Genomic DNA, 17843 nt, shown 5'->3' with positions numbered 1-17843 from the left:
TTCACTCGATCAATACCTTTGAAGTAATGCTAAGGGTATCCCAAGTTTGCTTGCTTGATGTTGCTTCGGTAATCTTTTCAAAGGTTGATTCATCTAACCCTTGATAGAGGAGGAGCAGAGCCTTGTTGTCTCTCTTCCTTTGATTTTTTAAAGCGGTCTTTTTCTAATTGGTGAAGGCGACTTCTTCCTCCATAATGGGTTCTACATACCCATCGGTGATGATCTCCCATAGATCTTGCGATCCGAACATTGCCTTCATTTGGATGCACCAATTTTCATAGTTGTCTTTTGACAACTTAGGAACCTGCGGTTGGATTGTGGTGGTCATCTTTACACAAACAAGCTTTATGGGTTAGACGAATTAGCTTTACAAAGCCTTAAGAAGACCAAGACAACTTTTTTGAAGAAGGAAGGGCTGATTTTTTTTTAGAAGGAAGGGAGAGGGATGGAATAGAAATCTGATTTTTTAAAATAGATTTTTCTGAAAAGAAAAAAAAACTTTATATTCTTGGCTGAAAACTGCTGCAACTTCAACTAGAAAAAATGGCTTTAATACCAGTTTGTTGGTTGTACAAGTTAGATTTTATTTGCTTCAAGAGGAAATTACTGGCTTTACAAAGCCTCTAGACTACTCAAAAAAGAACTGATTCTTTAGAAGGAAGCAAGAGAGAAAACAAAACAGAACTTATTTTCTTTATTTTTTTGGATTGTTTTACTGCTGCTTGCTTCATTCTTGCTTCTCGCATCAACCGGATACACAAGGTGCCCTTTTATAGGCATTTGAGTGAAAAGTGAAAAGACAAAAATACCCCTACTAGGAGCTTCCAACATTAAATATTTCTAGAAATTGCACAAGGTTTTTCATCTTCCAAAACACCTCTATGGGAACTGTTGCTGTGCATTGGAAGATCAATAGTCACCGGCTGTTGCTGGAAAATGGGTTTTGGTTTGCAACTCCAATAAGTAGAATCCCATGTCAATATAAATAAAAAAAATGGAAAATGATTTTTTCGTACCTTTCTTATTACAATGGAAAAAACCTCTGTATCTAAACGGAAGATTGATCACCACGGAGGAAAAGTTCAAGGATAAATCTCAATGATGGATTCCATGGCCTCCATGTATGTTATCTTATAACTACTAAAACCAGTGCTTTCGATGAGTTTATTCCATTCCTTAGTTCTTTCCTTCCCTCCAATGAGCAGCATCATCATCTCCATGCAGAGCCTAGCACCAACAAGTCCATCCGTCGTGTCTGTGTCCAAAACAATGTCCACCAAGATCACTTTTCCTCCCTTGCTAGGGATCGCTTCTTTGCATTTCCTTAGAATCTTGATACAATCCTCATCATTCCAGTCATGCAAGATAGACTGCAATTGCCCAGTTAAATAATTACGGGAAAGCACGAAAATGTGAAGTCTATCTTTCAAATTTTCATAAATATCCTTCTAATATTAGTGCATACCATGCCACTCATGGCATTACGTGGAAATCATGTCCCACCATAATTTTGCTGTCGGATGCAATGGGTCCCAAATCCTCTACAACACCTCAGAATCTCCTCTTACATGTGTAAAATTCATTCCATCCAGCAGGTTCCATCCTCAACTCCAGGATGGGGATTAAAAATCAGCCCCATCCATAGCTCCCGTGGGCTAGACAATAAAGAACAACGAGGATGGAATGCCACCAATAGGTTTGTTTGTGGCACCACCATAGCATATATATTTCATTAAACCCAGGTGTGACTCACTAGGAAGAAGTGAAGATACAACAATCAGCCTGATAATAAAAATAAAAAATCAAGAAGGCCACACTAGCTGAACTTAAAAGTTTCAGGGGCATTTCACATTGTTCTTGTCGATGCGGCTCAGGGGCATTTCACATTGTTCTTGTCGATGCGGCTCATAAGAGTTTTTTGCTGGGCTGATCCTGTGTATGTACAGTTAAAATAAGGGTTCTGGTGGGGTTCAATCCATGGCTAAGGGCCAGATTAGAGTTTGTTTCAACAATGAGGTCATGGGTTCGTGTGCCCATAAGGTGGGTAAGCATGCATGCGTCTGAGTATGTGGGTGTGCATGTGTGTGTATAAAAGAAAAAGGGTTCTCACCTGATAGATGAACGGATCTAAATATACAACATGGTGGGTCCCACATGGATTGTGTGTTTTACGCAGATATGTAAAACGATCCCAGTCCTGTGTAATGGGTACATGTGACGTCTGGGCACATATAGTATATTATAAAAAGAAAATGTGTGTGCACTAATATCATCACTATTAGACCAGAGGTTTTCTAGAATACACACCAACGTTTTGCAAGTGGATACATCTGGTTACCTGCTGGATCTAGCTAAGTTCTATTTAGTGATCCAAAACTGTTTATATGATGGGACTGACTCTTGGATGGATGATGTCCAAGAACTGAAATATTTAAATCCTTTGATTGTAAAAGGTTAATAGGCCTGTGAATGTATTCACCGGAGAAGAATGAAACAAATGAAGGGTTAAAATATTCAAAACTAAGAGTGTCTAGGTTTTGCATGTACCTCATCTAAGCTGAGGCTCATCGAATAAACAGTATTGTATTGGTAAGTAAGAAATGACTCTAGATTGAAAGGCAAAAATCCCGATGTATCCTATAATAATAATACTTCAGAATGTATTGTAACAATCTCTTTGGTCATGTAGAATTGAATTTCATCGCTTTTGAGTTTTGTCAAGTTTAGCATGGTTTTCTTGAGTTTCGATCTAAGTCATGACTGGATCGAGCTTTTCCCAAAGTCTTGGTGAAATCCAATTGAGTCAAGTCAATTGGGCGAGTGGAGTTGAGTTTATTCGAGGTTTTTTTTTTGTTTTTTTTTATTTTATTTTTAAAGCTATGATTTGTAATGCTCCTAGTTGCACCAATCCATTAAACCAAACTGTTCATTGGGTCCGAGCAACATTTTATAGGCTACCCTGCAAATATCCCACCATTCAGAAAAAAAATATTAACCATTTGATTAATAACCTGTAATATGGACGATCAAGATCGTTTACACAAAAGTTGATCAAGTCAAAATTTTGATCCGTGTAAGGGCGAGTTATGGATTGCTTACTATTACAAAGAATCAGTTTTGTTAACCAATCACAACCATTCCATCCATGGTTTATAAAAGAGATGGCTATAGAAAATATGGCCAAACAAAAGATGATAGAAAATATGGCCAAACAAAAGATGATAGGATAATGTGATTGGTCTCTCGCAGCCGAAACTTCGGGAACTAGGGTTTTGAGAGAGCGGGAGAGGGAATAGCTGCCAAGATGGTGGAGAAGACGGCCAAAGGGAGAAAGGAGGAGGTAGTGACAAGAGAATACACTATCAATCTCCACAGGCGTCTCCATGGATGCACCTTCAAGAAGATGGCTGCCAAAGCCACAAAAGAGACACAGAAATTTGCACAGAAGGCAATGGGGACAACCGATGTTAGGGTCGACGTGAAGCTAAAGAAGCACATATGGAGTAGGGATATCCGGGGTGTGCCTAAACGTGTTTGCATGCACGTTGCTCGCAAGAGGAATGAAGAGGAAGATGCTAAGGAGGAGCTTTATTCGTTGGTCACTGTAGCAGAGGTCCCACCTGAAGGGCTTAAGGGATTGGGAACCAAGGTCATCGAAGAAGGAGATTAGACTCAGTAAACTTCAGTTTTAAGAGGTACTTTTTTGAGATTTATGTTTTGATTTTTTTAAAAAAAATTTATCAATGCATTTTGGATGTATTCTGGATTTTGAGATTGCCCTTTGAAAGTTATGTTCGATCAGGAAAAAAAAATAAAAAATAAAAAATAATAATAAAGGATAATGTGATCGGTGGTATTTTTGTACAGTTGTTCATTAAAGGCTTATTTGGTAAGGCTCTCATAAGTAGCTTTGCAAACTTATGGTAGTTAAACAGTTACTTTTTTAATTTCAAGTTAGTTTGGTAAACACCATTTCGAAAGTAACTTGAAACCTTAAAAATATTTCTAACTACCAGTAATTTTTTATTTTTATTTTTTAACTTTTTAATTTTCTACTTTCTCTAGCTCTCTCTCCAAAAATGTAGTCTATGTCAAAAGTAGCTCTGCTTAATGGATGGCCCACACAATGGACCGTCCACAGTGGGCTCCACATGATAGGCAATGGACACTAAAGGTGGCGCTGTGGGCTCCACATGATGGGCAATGAACATTAAAGGTGGCGCTATGGGCTCCACATGATGGGCAATGAACATCAAAGGATTTTGGACGGAGCCCTCATTGCCAACGAAGTTCTCCACTCTTGTTATAAATCTAACTCTCAAGGGATATTCTGCAAGCTGGACGTTGCTAAAGCATATGATCATGTCGATTGGAATTTTCTTCTATACATGCTGACTCGTATGGGTTTTGGAATCAAATGGAGAAGATGGATTAAGGTCTGTATCAACTCTGCTCATTTCTCTATTATCCTAAATGGATCTCCAAAGGGTTTCTTTAAAAGCTCCAGAGGGCTTCGCCAAGGGGATCCCCTCTCCCCCTTTCTCTTCATAATCGTTGGAGAAGTGTTGTCCCAGATGCTGCTCAAAGGACATACTCATGGTCTCCTACGTGGTATTACGATGCCAGGCTTGTCGAATCTCATTACCCATATTCAGTTTGCAAATGGCACACTTATTTTTTCCACTGCTTCTTTGGACTACATTAGTAACCTCCTTACTTTGAGCTATTTTGAAGCGGTGTCTGGTCTGAGGATCAACATGAGTAAATCAAAGATCCTAGGGATTAACGTGTCCCATTCGACGACTCAATCTTTCGCCAATTTGCTCGGGTGTCAGGTTGATTCTTTTCTGAAATCTTTCGTTGGTCTCCCCCTGGCCGTTGGACCCCCTCCTAAGCATATGTGGGACAGAGTTGTCAGCAAGCTACACAAAAATCTATCGACGTGGAAATGCCGATATTTACCATTGGGTGGGCGTTTGACGTTGATCAAATCTGCCCTATCTAGTCTTCCTCTCTACTTTATGTCTCTGTTTGGATGCCCGGCCACAGTTAGGAAGATGATCGATAAAATTAGAAGGGACTTCCTCTGGTTCGAAAAGGAGAATCAAAGGAATTTTCACCTGTTGGAGTGGAATGAAGTCTGCAAATTATTCAAGGAGGGAGGAGCCAATGTTAAAAATCTGAAAGTTATGAATGTTGCTTTGCTTGGGAAATGGGCTTGGAGATTCGCGATTGAAAAGGATGCGTTATGGACCTCGATCGTTAAAGGGAAATATGACTCTTCTACAGGCGGATGGTGGCCGAAAGATTCATCGTATTACAAGGCGTCACATATTTGGAGAGGCATCCTGGCTGCTAAAAATCCGGCGATTGAAAGCTGCAGCTATGTTCTTGGTAACGGCTCCTCTATCCGTTTCTGGAAAGATCTTTGGGTGGGGGAAAATCCGTTGATTGTCCAATTTCCTCACATTTATCGTCTTTCCCCAGACAAAGACATTTCGATCAACAGATGTTATTCCCCATCTTTGGCGCAAATTGTCTGGTCTATTAGATGCATCAGGAATCTGAAGGATGAAGAAATCGATGAATTTACTAATCTGCGTGACCTCATCTCTAAGTTTATACCTCTCTGCAATCAGCCTGATGAAGTTGGGTGGAAATTAGACAAATCTGGCTTATTCTCTGTAAAATCCCTGTATTCTTTCATCCTCCCCTTTGTGCCTTCTCCCGATCAAGTCAACCCTTTCATTTGGAAATATCTGGCTCCTCCAAAAGTCATTTGCTTTGGATGGTTCGCGGGTCGTAATAGAATCCTCACGATCGACAATTTGGCCAAACGTGGTATGCAGATAGCAAATATATGTGTGTGCTATATGCGGGAGGCTGAAACTGTCAACTATCTTCTGGTTCATTATTCTTACTTCTCTCCGTTATGAACCGATATTTACCAGAGGTTCTCGATCTATTGGTGCAACTCTGAAGCAGCCGCTGATCTCCTTGCGGCTTAGCATGGGCCTAAGTTTGGGAAGTTCAAGTCGATCGTCTGGCGCATGGTTATCCTCGCCATTTGGACCAAAAGGAACGACAGATGCTTTAATGATAAGTCCTCCCCTGTTACTTCTGTGGGTGCTAGGGCTAAGAAGATGGTTATAGAATGGGCTGCTAATGTGAGGGATCTGTCCAATTTTGATTTCAGCATTTTAGGTTGCTAGGGCAGCGTTGCTATCTCAGCAGTTTTGCCTTTCTGTTCTCGCGTTGTTTTTTTTTTGTTCTCTTCCTCATGTATCTTTTTTCCTTTAATGAATTTTTTGTTTTGTTGCCTTAAAATAAAATTAAATTTTATTTTATTTTTTTAAAGGTGGGTTTCACATGATGGGCAATGAACATTAAAGGTGGGGCCCACATGATGGATATTTAACATTGATGGTGGGCCCACATGATGGATGACCCACATCAAGGTGAGCCCCACGTAATGGGCGGGTCACATCAAAGGTTGGCCCCTAATGATGAATTGCCCACATCCAAGGTAAGCCCTATATGATGGATGACCGGCATCAAAGGTGGGTCCCATACAATGAATGGTCCTCACCAAAGGTGGGCTCCACAAGATGAGCAATGGATAGTGAAGGTGGGCCCATGTGCTAGATGACCCACATCAAGGTGGGCCCAATGGATGGTCCACGTCAAAGGGCAACCCCTAATAATGAATGACCCGCGTTCAAAGCGGGCCCCTCATGATGGAGGACCAACATCGAAGGTGGGGCCCACACAATGGATGGTCCACATCAAAGGTGGGCTCCACATGATAGGTGGTCAATATTGAAAGTGGGCGTCATAGGATGGACAATAACATTGATGGTGAACCCCACATGATAGATGACCAACATCAAGATGGGCCCAGCATGTGGATAGTCCACCTCAAAGGTCGGCCGTTAATAATGAATGACCCACTTCCAAGGTGGACCCAACATGATGGACGACCCATAGCAAAGGTGGGGCCCACATGATGGATAGTCCACATTAGAGGTAGGCTCCACATGATGGGCAATGAATATTGAAGGTGGTCCCTACATAATGGACAATAACATTGATGGTGGGCCCACATGGTATATGACCTATATCAAGGTGGGCCATCAATCGGCCTCTAATGATGAATGACCTCCATTTAAGGCAGCCCCACACAATGCATGACCCACTACAAAGTTGGGCCTTGCATGATGGATGATCCATATTAAAGTGAGCCCTGCATGATGGACGCCTTACATCCAATGTCTGACATGATGGAAGACCCACATCCAAGGTGGGCCTCGCAAGTTGGATGGTCCATGTTGAAGGTAAGCCTCACACAATGGACTGTTCACATTGAAGATAGGGCCAAGTTGGGCCTAACATAATGAATGGTCCACGTCAAAGATAGGCCAAGGTGGGCCCAACATAATGAACGGTCTGCATTAAAGGTTGGCCCCATATGATGGATGATGGATATTAAGGATGGACCAAAAAAACGCAAGGGATAAGTACTTATATGATGTTGGAAACCAAACACGCTTTTCTATATTTTTGGCTAATAAGTATGTTGTGTACCATACATACATACATGTGAAATACGTGGAAACCAAGATAAGCTAACTGAGGTATAGGTTAGCTTGGGGGTCGTTGGGGAGGTAAATGGAATCCATTTTACATTTACTCTCACTTTTAAGTGTTAATGACTTAGTTGTCTTTGGATGGGAGTAAATGAAATGCATTAAAATCCAAATTTTCGTTTTGGATGGGAGTAAAAGGGAGGACTTGAAATGCATTGGAAACTTTTAATATATTCACGAGAACATATGTGATATCCCAAATCAGCTTTATTATCTCAAATTAGTGTACATATGTGGTATTTGATAGAATGATTATAATAAGCCCATTAAAATATATACTTCAGCCAAGAAGGAAAATTTTCCGAGCTTCAGGTGGGTTGCAAATGTAAGGATCATGAACAAGCAACTTACCAACGTATTTTAACTGTCCATTTAGATGTCAAACTATTTTAGTGATGTAGTTAGTAATTGATTTTTTTCGGAGTATCATTAGTGTGCCATGTGGACCGTGGATATGTGCATATGCACACCTTTATTTACTCTACGCACACCTTCGTTTACTCTTGTGGCTCTCGAGGGAACATAAAAAGGCATTTCACCCCATTTACTAAGGAAAATCTCCTCTTCCAATTTCAAATCAGCCCATTTACTCCCAATTCCATTTACATTCGTTTACTCTTATCTAAACTATCCTGACTTCTTTGATGGTCCAATCAGTCAATTGGACTATCCAACATGGTCATCCCAAGATGACTAGGTATCCTCCTTAGCTGTAGGAATTGTGCTACTGTGTATCGAAACTTTTTCTAAGGTTTCGTTCTATCCCAATGTTCGCCCATTGAAGTTCCTACACCAAGTTTTAGAGAGAGATAGAGAGAGAGAGAGAGAGAGAGAGAGAGAGAGAGAGAGATCACCTTCATAAACACAACATCGGCTTGAGGTATAGAGTCGAACATGTCCCCTTTCACGATGCTAACCATTGTTGGTGGCTCACTGATGGAATCCACAACATGGGCGAGCTCCAAAACTCTACACTTCACATGTGGGAAGGCCTTGGCAATGGCCCCTGCTACCTGGCCCGTGTTCCCCCCTACATCGACGAGCGTCCCCACCCCATCGAGCACGCGCGACTTCTCCATCCTCCTTACCACCTCCTCGATCACCAGGCTCGTGTGCCCCATCATGACTTTCACAAACTCGGCGTTACTATCCACATTCTCACCCACCCAATTCCACTTGTCCTTCTCGTGCTCGATCCCCAGAAACCGTTGAAGCAGCGACATGGGGCCCTTCAAGCTCTCACTTATATGCTGCATGAGCTGCATTGACTCAGGGCGGATCATGAACATCACGAACGGTGCAAGGCTCTTTTCTTGGCCTTGCACTAGGAGCTTCGACGCTGGCGTCAGTGCATACTTGTACTGACCGTTTTCTTCTACAACGCACAACAAGTTCATGTGGACCAAGTACCGGAGAATCCGGTACAAGCAATCTTTGTTTAGAGTAAGGATCGGAAGTGCGATTGCTATCTGATCGAAGGTTGTGGGCCCACCTTGATCATGGATCAAGTCAGGAAGGCCCAGTTGGATCATGCATCGAAGTGCAGCCGAATCGATGAATCCACGTATGTGCTTCCATAGCTGAACTTGGGCTGTGATTGCTTCGTCTCCAGCTAGTTTGGGCTCTTGCTTGCTCTCCTCCATTTTTGGTTGATCGGCTTAGGATTGAGTTTGACGAGATGAATGACTAAGCCGACTCAAAGTGCAATGGTTAGGTTTTGGTTTTTGTATTGGACCGTCCATCTGATGAGAAGAATCTTACATGTCCTGCAGTAGGATAAAAAAAAACCGCGGTTGATAAGCGTTCTGGCCGACGATTTGTCTTCTTCGAATGGAGGGTATCCACATTTGAAAGGAACGTGTGAGCATAGTCGACGGTTGATTCACTCAAGGGAGCGTGGGTAAGAACTAAGAAAGCGGATTGCGTCCTAACCCCGCCAGTCTCAGGAAACGGATTGGCTACTCCACCTGCGGGCCACACCATGATGTATATGTTTCATCCATTCTGTACATCCATTTTTAGAGATCATTTTAGTGCTAGATCCCTAAAATGAGAGGGATATACATCTCAGGTGGACCACACCACAGGAAAACAATAGTGATTGTATATCTACCATTAAAATCTTCATAAGGCCCACTGTACTGTTTATTTGGCATCCAATCTGTTATTTATGTCATACACACCCAGATGAAGGGAAGAAACAAAGATAAGCTTAATCCAAAACTTTTATGGCTTTCAAAAAGTTTTTAATGGTTGGCATTCATTCAACACTGTTTTCTACAATGTGGTCCACCTGATATTGGGATATACCTCATTTTTGGTCTCATACCATAAAATGATCTAGAAAAATATATGGATGGCAAGGATGAAACACATAAATCTTGATAGGTCCCACAGATTACCAAGCACCAGCCATTGGCTGGTGGAGGGGGAGTCCATTTCCCCGTTCTCTAGCTGGGGACGGGCAAGAGCTTCGAGGGGCCACCGTTATGTACGGGTTTTATACACACCGTCCATCCATTTTTCAATGGCATTTCAGATATAAGAACAAAATTTAGCAGATCCAAGACAGTAGACCACACAATGAGGATTAAGCTCTTATTGTTGAAAACTTATTGGAGGCTACAAAAGTTGTGGATCGAGGTAATATTTGTGTTTTCTCTTCATCCAAGTCCATGTAACTTTATGAATAGGTTGGATGGAAAATATAACTCAGTCAATGCTACCCTTATCGTACTAGCACTGTGGCGTGGTCAAAGCTCAAAATGTGAAAGAATATTTCAAATATTATTAAACTATTTATCAAAAAGGTTTTGAAAACATTTTCAAACCAAATTGCCTTTATTCCCAGATCAATAGATATATGAATTTTCAATGGAGAAGAAGTTACATAATATCTAATCCCGATAAAGTGATGTCAATAAGATTGATTATTGGGTCAAAGCCCAAAATATGAAGGAATATTTCAAATATTATTAAACTATTTATCAAAAAGGTTTTGAAAATATTTTCAGACCAAATTGCCTTTATTCCTAGATCAATAGATATATAAATTTTGAGTGGAGAAGAAGTTACGTAATATCTAATCCCGATAAAATGATGTCAACGGGATTGATTATTGGGCCTACTGAAAGGTAGATTCAATTTATTCATTTTCTTTGTAGCCTTCTATTTATTTGAAAAGATGCTAACTTCTTGCTGACATTATCTCTCTGTGTCCCACAAAACTTGATAACTTATAACCATATTTGTTCAATATGAACTATTTTCTTGTGATGTGGTCAATGTGACTGACGGATGTTAATCATGCTTCCAACCATGTTCTTTTATGAAATTCTGAAGTTAATGGATGTGGTGGATTCCACACATATGTAATGATGAACCCTACAAACAATGTACGGAACATCCTTAGAAGTTTTCTTGTGGTGTAGTCCATTTAAGAAGTTTTTGACTATAGGAGTTTAATCACTGTTGTTTCTTGTAGTGTAGTTTAGTTAAGCCTTCGGTCAACCTCCTTATTAGGCTCATGTTCTAAATTGTTATGTTAAGAGAAATAGATGGCATAGATAAATTATATATATCACGATGGCCCATAACAACCAATAATAGTGTTCGGTGGTTGTTCACGCCTAACTATTTTCTTGTGGTGGGGTCCACCTTATATGTGGATATAACTCATTCGTTGGTCATAGAAAGTAATAAAATTAAAAACATACCATGCCATTAAATTAAATTTTGAATCCAATTGATGGAATAGATCTTCGACACATCCTATGCTAGGTCCCATAACCCTTGACACATGAAAACCTAAATCCTTAACACATGACAATCTTGACCCTTAACACATATGATGTCCTTATAGTGTTAAGGGTCAGGGTCGAGGTTGTCATGTGTTAATAAGGGTCGAGGTTATCAGGATCAAGGTTGTTATGTGTTGAGGGTCGAGGTTGTCATGTGTTGAGGGTTGAAGTTGTCAAGGTTGATGTCGTCAGGGTCAAGGTTGTCATATGTTAAGGGGCGAAGTTATCATGTGTTAAGGATTGAAGTTATCATGCATTCACTACAAAAAATAAACTAAAGGTTACAGACTAAATTTTTAGCGAAAGAAGAAATATAAAGATCATATTGCACATCTATGCCGATCGCCTCAACTCCAGTATTAACATGGTTCTCATTTTCATCCCGACAACCACCATATTTATAGACTCAAGGGGGAATCTATGCCTCAACGTCAATAATTGCCTCATCTCTACTGGCCACAAAGTCCAAGACCCATGCCTTATCGAGTCTACAAGTAACCTCTATAGCATGTGCTGCATACTACCAAAAAAAGAGACAAAGACATACCACGTTAGTTTTCTACTACGGATATAAGCCGTAGCTATAATATTTTCAGGTTTACTCCATATGTCATGCTTCTTGTCATGGACCATTCCTCGAGGTACAGTCGGACTACGGCTGGCATTGCCCCTGCTCTCGGGCGGGTAAGACGCGCCCCTTCCCAGAGCCACGACATAGTGGCAAGCGCAACCAATAAGTAATGGCTTTCGGTGCTCATGCACCCACTCGATGCAGACGTTGGAGCAGGCTCTTGGTACCACTCAAGGTTTGGGGACTTTCCTGAGGATATCTATCTTTGCGTAGGCGTATTTTTGGTATCGATCCTGCTGAGCCACGTGCGTGCAGTAGGCTACGGCCACGATATCCTTCGTGTACGGTAACCATATCACATAATGCGAATGCATGAATCACTATTCGAGTCATGCGGCGTCTGCGCATATCATCACTGCACCTGCGCGCTCATGTAAGCGACACCCAGCTATGCGGGGAGCCCACAAACAATACCTTTTGTGAAGGCATATCACCCACATGATCGGTCATTTCTACATGCTCAAACATCTACGTATGATGCATATGATCATGAATCATGGAACTAAACATGTTATATGGGATGGATAATGTTTATAACGAAGATGGGCCTAGACGGTCTACACATAACACGTACGGGCCTATAATGAACCCTAGGGTGAGTCATAATGCGGACATTCAACCAACACTATACTTGTAATGTGGACGTCAAACCACCATTGCTCCCAAGGCATAGCCCGACGTAAACATCATTACATAACCCATGTTGGGATCACACATTGCAATGGACCTTAGGTACATCCCATTGGGCCGTAAATACATTAAATGGGCCAAATCACATGGGCCTTATATTCATTAAGTGGGCCACATCAATGGGCCGCACCAATGGGCCTTATGTACATTGCAATGGGCCATAGCCCGTGGGCCTTAGAATGAATCAAATGGGCCTAATCTTATGAGCCTTATATGTATCAAATGGGCCTCGCCAATTGGGTCCCATACGTGCATCAAACGGGCCTCAACCCATAGGCCCCAATACATTTTAATGGGCCTTAACCCATGGGCCCCTAATACATTTTAATGGGCCTCGGCCCATGGTCCTTACATATAAATCAAAGTGGGCCTCAATCATGGGCCACAAGTAAGCTGAGATGGGCCCCACCAAAATTATATATAATATAATATATAATTTATATATATATTACATACAATATTATATATAATATAATATATAATATTATATATATACACACACACACACACGTACACACCCACATACGCACGCACCTAAACACACAAACATCACGGTGGGGCCCACCGCTCAAATATCTCGGTGGGCTCCACCCAACATCCCAATTGTCCGCCTAGACGGTGGCAATAAAATACATAAATCACTATGGGCTCCATGTGGGGCCCACCGTAATGTTTGCTTTCCATCCATCCGTTGGTAAGGTCAAGTAGAACTAGATGGAGGGTGGGAACAAATTTCACCCCGATCCAAAACCTGTGGACCCCAAAAGGATTTTAAAGGTAGAGGTTCAATCCCACTATTTCTACGGTGTGGGCCACTTGAGTCTTGGATCATCTGATTTTGGGGTGGGCCCACGTCGGGTAGTGCACCCTATGAACGGATTAGATGGTAGATAAACATCGAGGTGGGGCCACGGCTACGCGTGGTGGTGGTGCCATTGCCCGTCCGCCAAGACGGCAGCGGCGCTCTTGCTCGTCGCCGACATGGTTCTTGTGTTGAGTTTTTATTTTTATTTTTTTGATTTTCTTTTTTATGCTCGTTACAGGTGGGGTCCACATTTTGACAATCCACTCCGTCCATTGGCCTTCCATGGCTCAACACGAGCAAAACAAGTCCAATATTGGACATATTTTGGTATATAATAATTTCAGGGAAGGCTTCAATGGTGAAAACCACCATTTGATATGGTGTGGCCAGCCAGAACCTCGGATTGACTCTGTATTTCGGTTCAACGCCTGAAATGGGGTTGAGAAGGGAATGGACGGCGTGGATTGAATACATGCATCAAGGTGGGGCCTACATGAGTGGGCCACCCCAAAGCTTGGGAAGAAGCTGATATTTATGTTTCTTTCCAGCAAACGTCCAGCGTCCCTGGACTTAGCATATTCGTTAGAGGTGGGCCACCAAGTGATGGATGGCATGGGTACTACACATATAAGGTGGGCCCCACTTATAAATGGTTTGGATAAAATACCTACCTCATGGTGGGGTCCATTCAAGTGGGCCACACAACCTCATTATCATCACAAAAATAAAATAAAATAAAAGAGAGAGGGATAGAGAGTGAGACCCGCGTGATGGAGGGACCCCGGCACTATGGGCCCTCCCTTGCACTAAATCATACATCAAGTGGGTCCCATTACATGTGGGTCCATGAAATCGAAATCCAACGGTGGAGATCCCTTCTCCACTAAAATAGACGGTCTAGATGACCCTAAGTATGCAAGAAAATAAACATCATGATGGGGTCCATGGAGAATGGCCCCATCATGGAATGATCATGATGATCCAAGTGGGCCATCGGCCACATCTTAGGGTCCAAAGTGAGATCCAAACCATTGATCGGTTGGCCTCACTTGGCCCATCTTAAAAACATCAAAACTACCCTATCAAAGCACCCACCACTTGATCTTCTTGCTCCCTTGGCTTCCTTAGCTCCTTGTGCTTCTCTTTGATGGAGGAAGATGAGAAATGGATGGCTAGGATGGGAGATCTAGGGATGGAAAGGTGGGCCACACTTGTAGCTTGGGAAGCTTGGAGAGGTCATACAGATTTTTCTTGCTTAAGGGAGAGTTTGAAAATGAGAGAGACTTGTAAAGGGAGAGAGAGAGAGAGAGAGAGAGAGAGAGAGAGAGAGGGAGTGATGGGTGATGGAGTGATGGATGTGGTGGTGATGGGTGTAAGAGCTTCTTTTTTACTTTTTTGGCAAAAGTTGTAAGAGAGGGTATGGGTTGTAAGAAACTTTTTGACTTTTGGGGCTTGCTTGGGAAAGGGTGAAAGGTGATGTGTACTTGATATGATGGGATTGATGGGTTGATTGATTGATGTGACACCTTGTAGAGATTCTCTCGGGATTCGTACGCGTGGCGTTTTCCTCGCACCGAACTCTGGCCCACATCTCCCGACCAGGGCATTGCCTTGACGCGCGAGTCGCGGCATTGGAACCGCGGCGACGACGCGGTCGCTAAGGTACAAGTCCTGGGTTTAGCGACATCAATTAAAGCCATTTGTCGAGAAATTTGATTAAGAGGACATGTCCATGCCTCCAATGGATCCTGTGTACCAGGATTGATTTCCTAGTCTGATGGAGGTATAGGTGGGTTTACTGCTTTCATAGGACTAGGGTAGTTTGCTTTTTGTCGTTCTAAGATAGTCGGCTTTATGCCATTATGATAGGTTGCTTTTCAGTTGTTCTAAGATAGTTTACTTTGTTAGTTTAACTCTTGTGCTGAGCCTCCTTCCCTCTGAGATCTCTTTAGAAAAAGCTGTTCAATTTCCTCGTCAGGTACTATCTTTCTATCACTTCTCCTTTAATTTCATTGTCTCATGTGCATTGCATGCATATATCTTTTACATTGAGGACAATGTAGATTTTAGGTTGGGATGGGAGATTAGGTTACTTAATCAGTATTTTCTTGGTCTTGAGCAAAAATTGTGAAAATTTTAAAAAAAATTCTGAAATTTTTTGTGATTTCAAAGTGATTTTGACGGCCATCTTTGATTTAAAAATATAAGATACGTAATGTTGGTAATTTATGACTCTTGGATTCAGCTATCTGTCAAATTTCACTGTTAAGTTCGAATTGATAATCCATGATTAGAAATTTTAAACATTTATTGAGTCATGATTTCACATGTCACACCTAACTTACACATGAAGGTTTCAGTTCAATATTGAATTATTAACCTAGTAATCACTAAGCATGGGAGGAACCAACCTCAGAATTTGTCCATCATGTTCATTGAAAAAGATAAAAAAAAGAAGAGAATACCCAGTTTAAAAAAAATAGTTGTGTTCGAAAATGCCTACCTGTTAAAGATCTTTAAAAAGGTTGACATAGCATAAAGCCATCGATGGAAAAATCAAAAGCTGAAAGAATAAAAAGGCTGAATTGTAAGGCAAGTTTCAGGTTAGATTGGGTTATCCACGAATGCTCTATTTGATTCTCAATGTTATCATAAAAATTGGCGATTGGACTCTTAATGATGATAAGCCGAGATTACACTATACACCCATGGAACTTAATGTTTAGAATTGTTCTAATGAATGGATTTATACTTTGAACTTGACCATGAAGTTTACCGTGGGCTTGAGTTTAAGAGAAAGTAATGCCCAACATTCATGTATCTTAGAATTATATTGTTTAGATTGTTTTTCAAAAATCACTTGAGTTTATAGATATTATCCTGTGATTCTCAACTTATTTTTCACATATTTTGCTCGAGACTAGCAAAATGCTGGTTGAGGATTGTGTTAAGGGTCAAATATTGCATATTAGACCCCAATTATTACTTAATTGGTTTTACATACATGATAATGTTTAACGTTCTATTTTAATCGTCATTATGTTGCAAGGTGAATTTAGGAGCTTGGACTGAAAAAGGATACTAAAGGCATGCATTTTGTGCTTACAAATCACCAAGGCAAGGGATGGATCCTAGGAGATCGAGATCGAAGAATTTACATGCCAAAGATCCGAGAAAATCAGATGATTGAGTTAAAGGGGCCTAAAAGTCGTCCTTAATGCAAGATCACAGGTCCCACCATCCATTTGGCTCGAAACTTTATATCTGGCTTGAGGACCTTAAATTAACCATACACGTCGAAATTCATCCCTTCGATCTTTGTGGAAGTGGCCCAATGGATAGATCAGCCCATAAATCACTTATCTGGGGCCCACCTAATCTTTAGATTAGCTTCAATTTTGGTCTCAACCCCTTAAATTAGAGGGCAAAATGGATGAACGGATCGGATTTCTCATATACATCATAGTGGACCCCACATGTACACGTGCGTGTGCACAGCCGGTGCACTCCCGCACCACACCGGACCAGGCAAACCGGTCAAGGGTCATTAACCCGATCTGCTTTCTAATTCTGCAAAGCGTCTGCAATCAACTGACGTTGTGATGATCAATGGGTCATCCCCATCGTCCCAATGGACGATCTAAACCGTTCCTTTGATCCAGATGGTGGGGATGACCCTAGCTATGGTGTCCAAGTACTGCTATGCACATGCACACACGAAAATCAAGTTCAAACGCAGGATGGATGGCGAAAGGAAAGATTAAGTGGACTGCATCAACGGACGGCCAAAAATACCCCTTCCCGACCGAATTTTCGCTGCGCATCCATTGGATGGAGTAAATTTCTCCGTCGACTTTAATCATGGGCCCTACCAAGCATCAGCGCAAGCTGATTTTTACAGGCCCTGCATCCGTGAAATCCGGCCGCTGTGGGCCGTTCTGCGATCATTGACACAGTTAGATCCATGATTCGGAACATCCACACGCTGCAACAGGTGGCCACGACCCTATCCATGAAGTTAAATCAAGTTTTGGGATGATCAGCATCCTGAAAATCAGTTTCAAATGCAAACTGTTTTGCATTTTCATGCGCACACAATTTGCTGCGTAAAAGCTCCCTCCACCGACCCCAACAACTACTGCCTCATGTGGCTATAAAAGAGAGAGAGGCAAAGACATGGAAAGGCATCCTGGGACATGAGCAAGGAGGAGAAAGAAGAGAGAGAGAGAGAGAGAGAGAGAGAGAGAGAGAGCGTGGCTGGCTGGGAGTTT

At 41.7% G+C, this 17843-nt stretch overlaps 2 protein-coding genes across 2 annotated transcripts; one reads left to right on the top strand and one right to left on the bottom strand.

Annotated features, from left to right (window-relative positions):
- Positions 1-792: 792 nt before the first annotated feature.
- Positions 793-9423, bottom strand: LOC131221307 (columbamine O-methyltransferase-like). The gene is made up of 2 exons (XM_058216516.1): positions 8501-9423; positions 793-1370 (listed from the first exon to the last, which is right to left on the bottom strand). The coding sequence occupies exons 1-2, from the start codon at positions 9287-9289 to the stop codon at positions 1083-1085; spliced, it is 1077 nt and encodes a 358-aa protein (XP_058072499.1). The 5' UTR covers positions 9290-9423; the 3' UTR covers positions 793-1082.
- Positions 3246-3772, top strand: LOC131221308 (large ribosomal subunit protein eL31-like). Its single transcript, XM_058216517.1, has one exon. The coding sequence runs from the start codon at positions 3305-3307 to the stop codon at positions 3668-3670; it is 366 nt and encodes a 121-aa protein (XP_058072500.1). The 5' UTR covers positions 3246-3304; the 3' UTR covers positions 3671-3772.
- Positions 9424-17843: the final 8420 nt, after the last annotated feature.

The sequence above is a fragment of the Magnolia sinica genome, chromosome 12 (genome assembly GCF_029962835.1).
Source record: "Magnolia sinica isolate HGM2019 chromosome 12, MsV1, whole genome shotgun sequence".
In the NCBI taxonomy this organism is placed as follows: Eukaryota; Viridiplantae; Streptophyta; class Magnoliopsida; order Magnoliales; family Magnoliaceae; genus Magnolia; species Magnolia sinica.
Note: the sequence above shows the minus strand (reverse complement) of the source record. Positions and strands in the feature narration are given on the sequence as shown.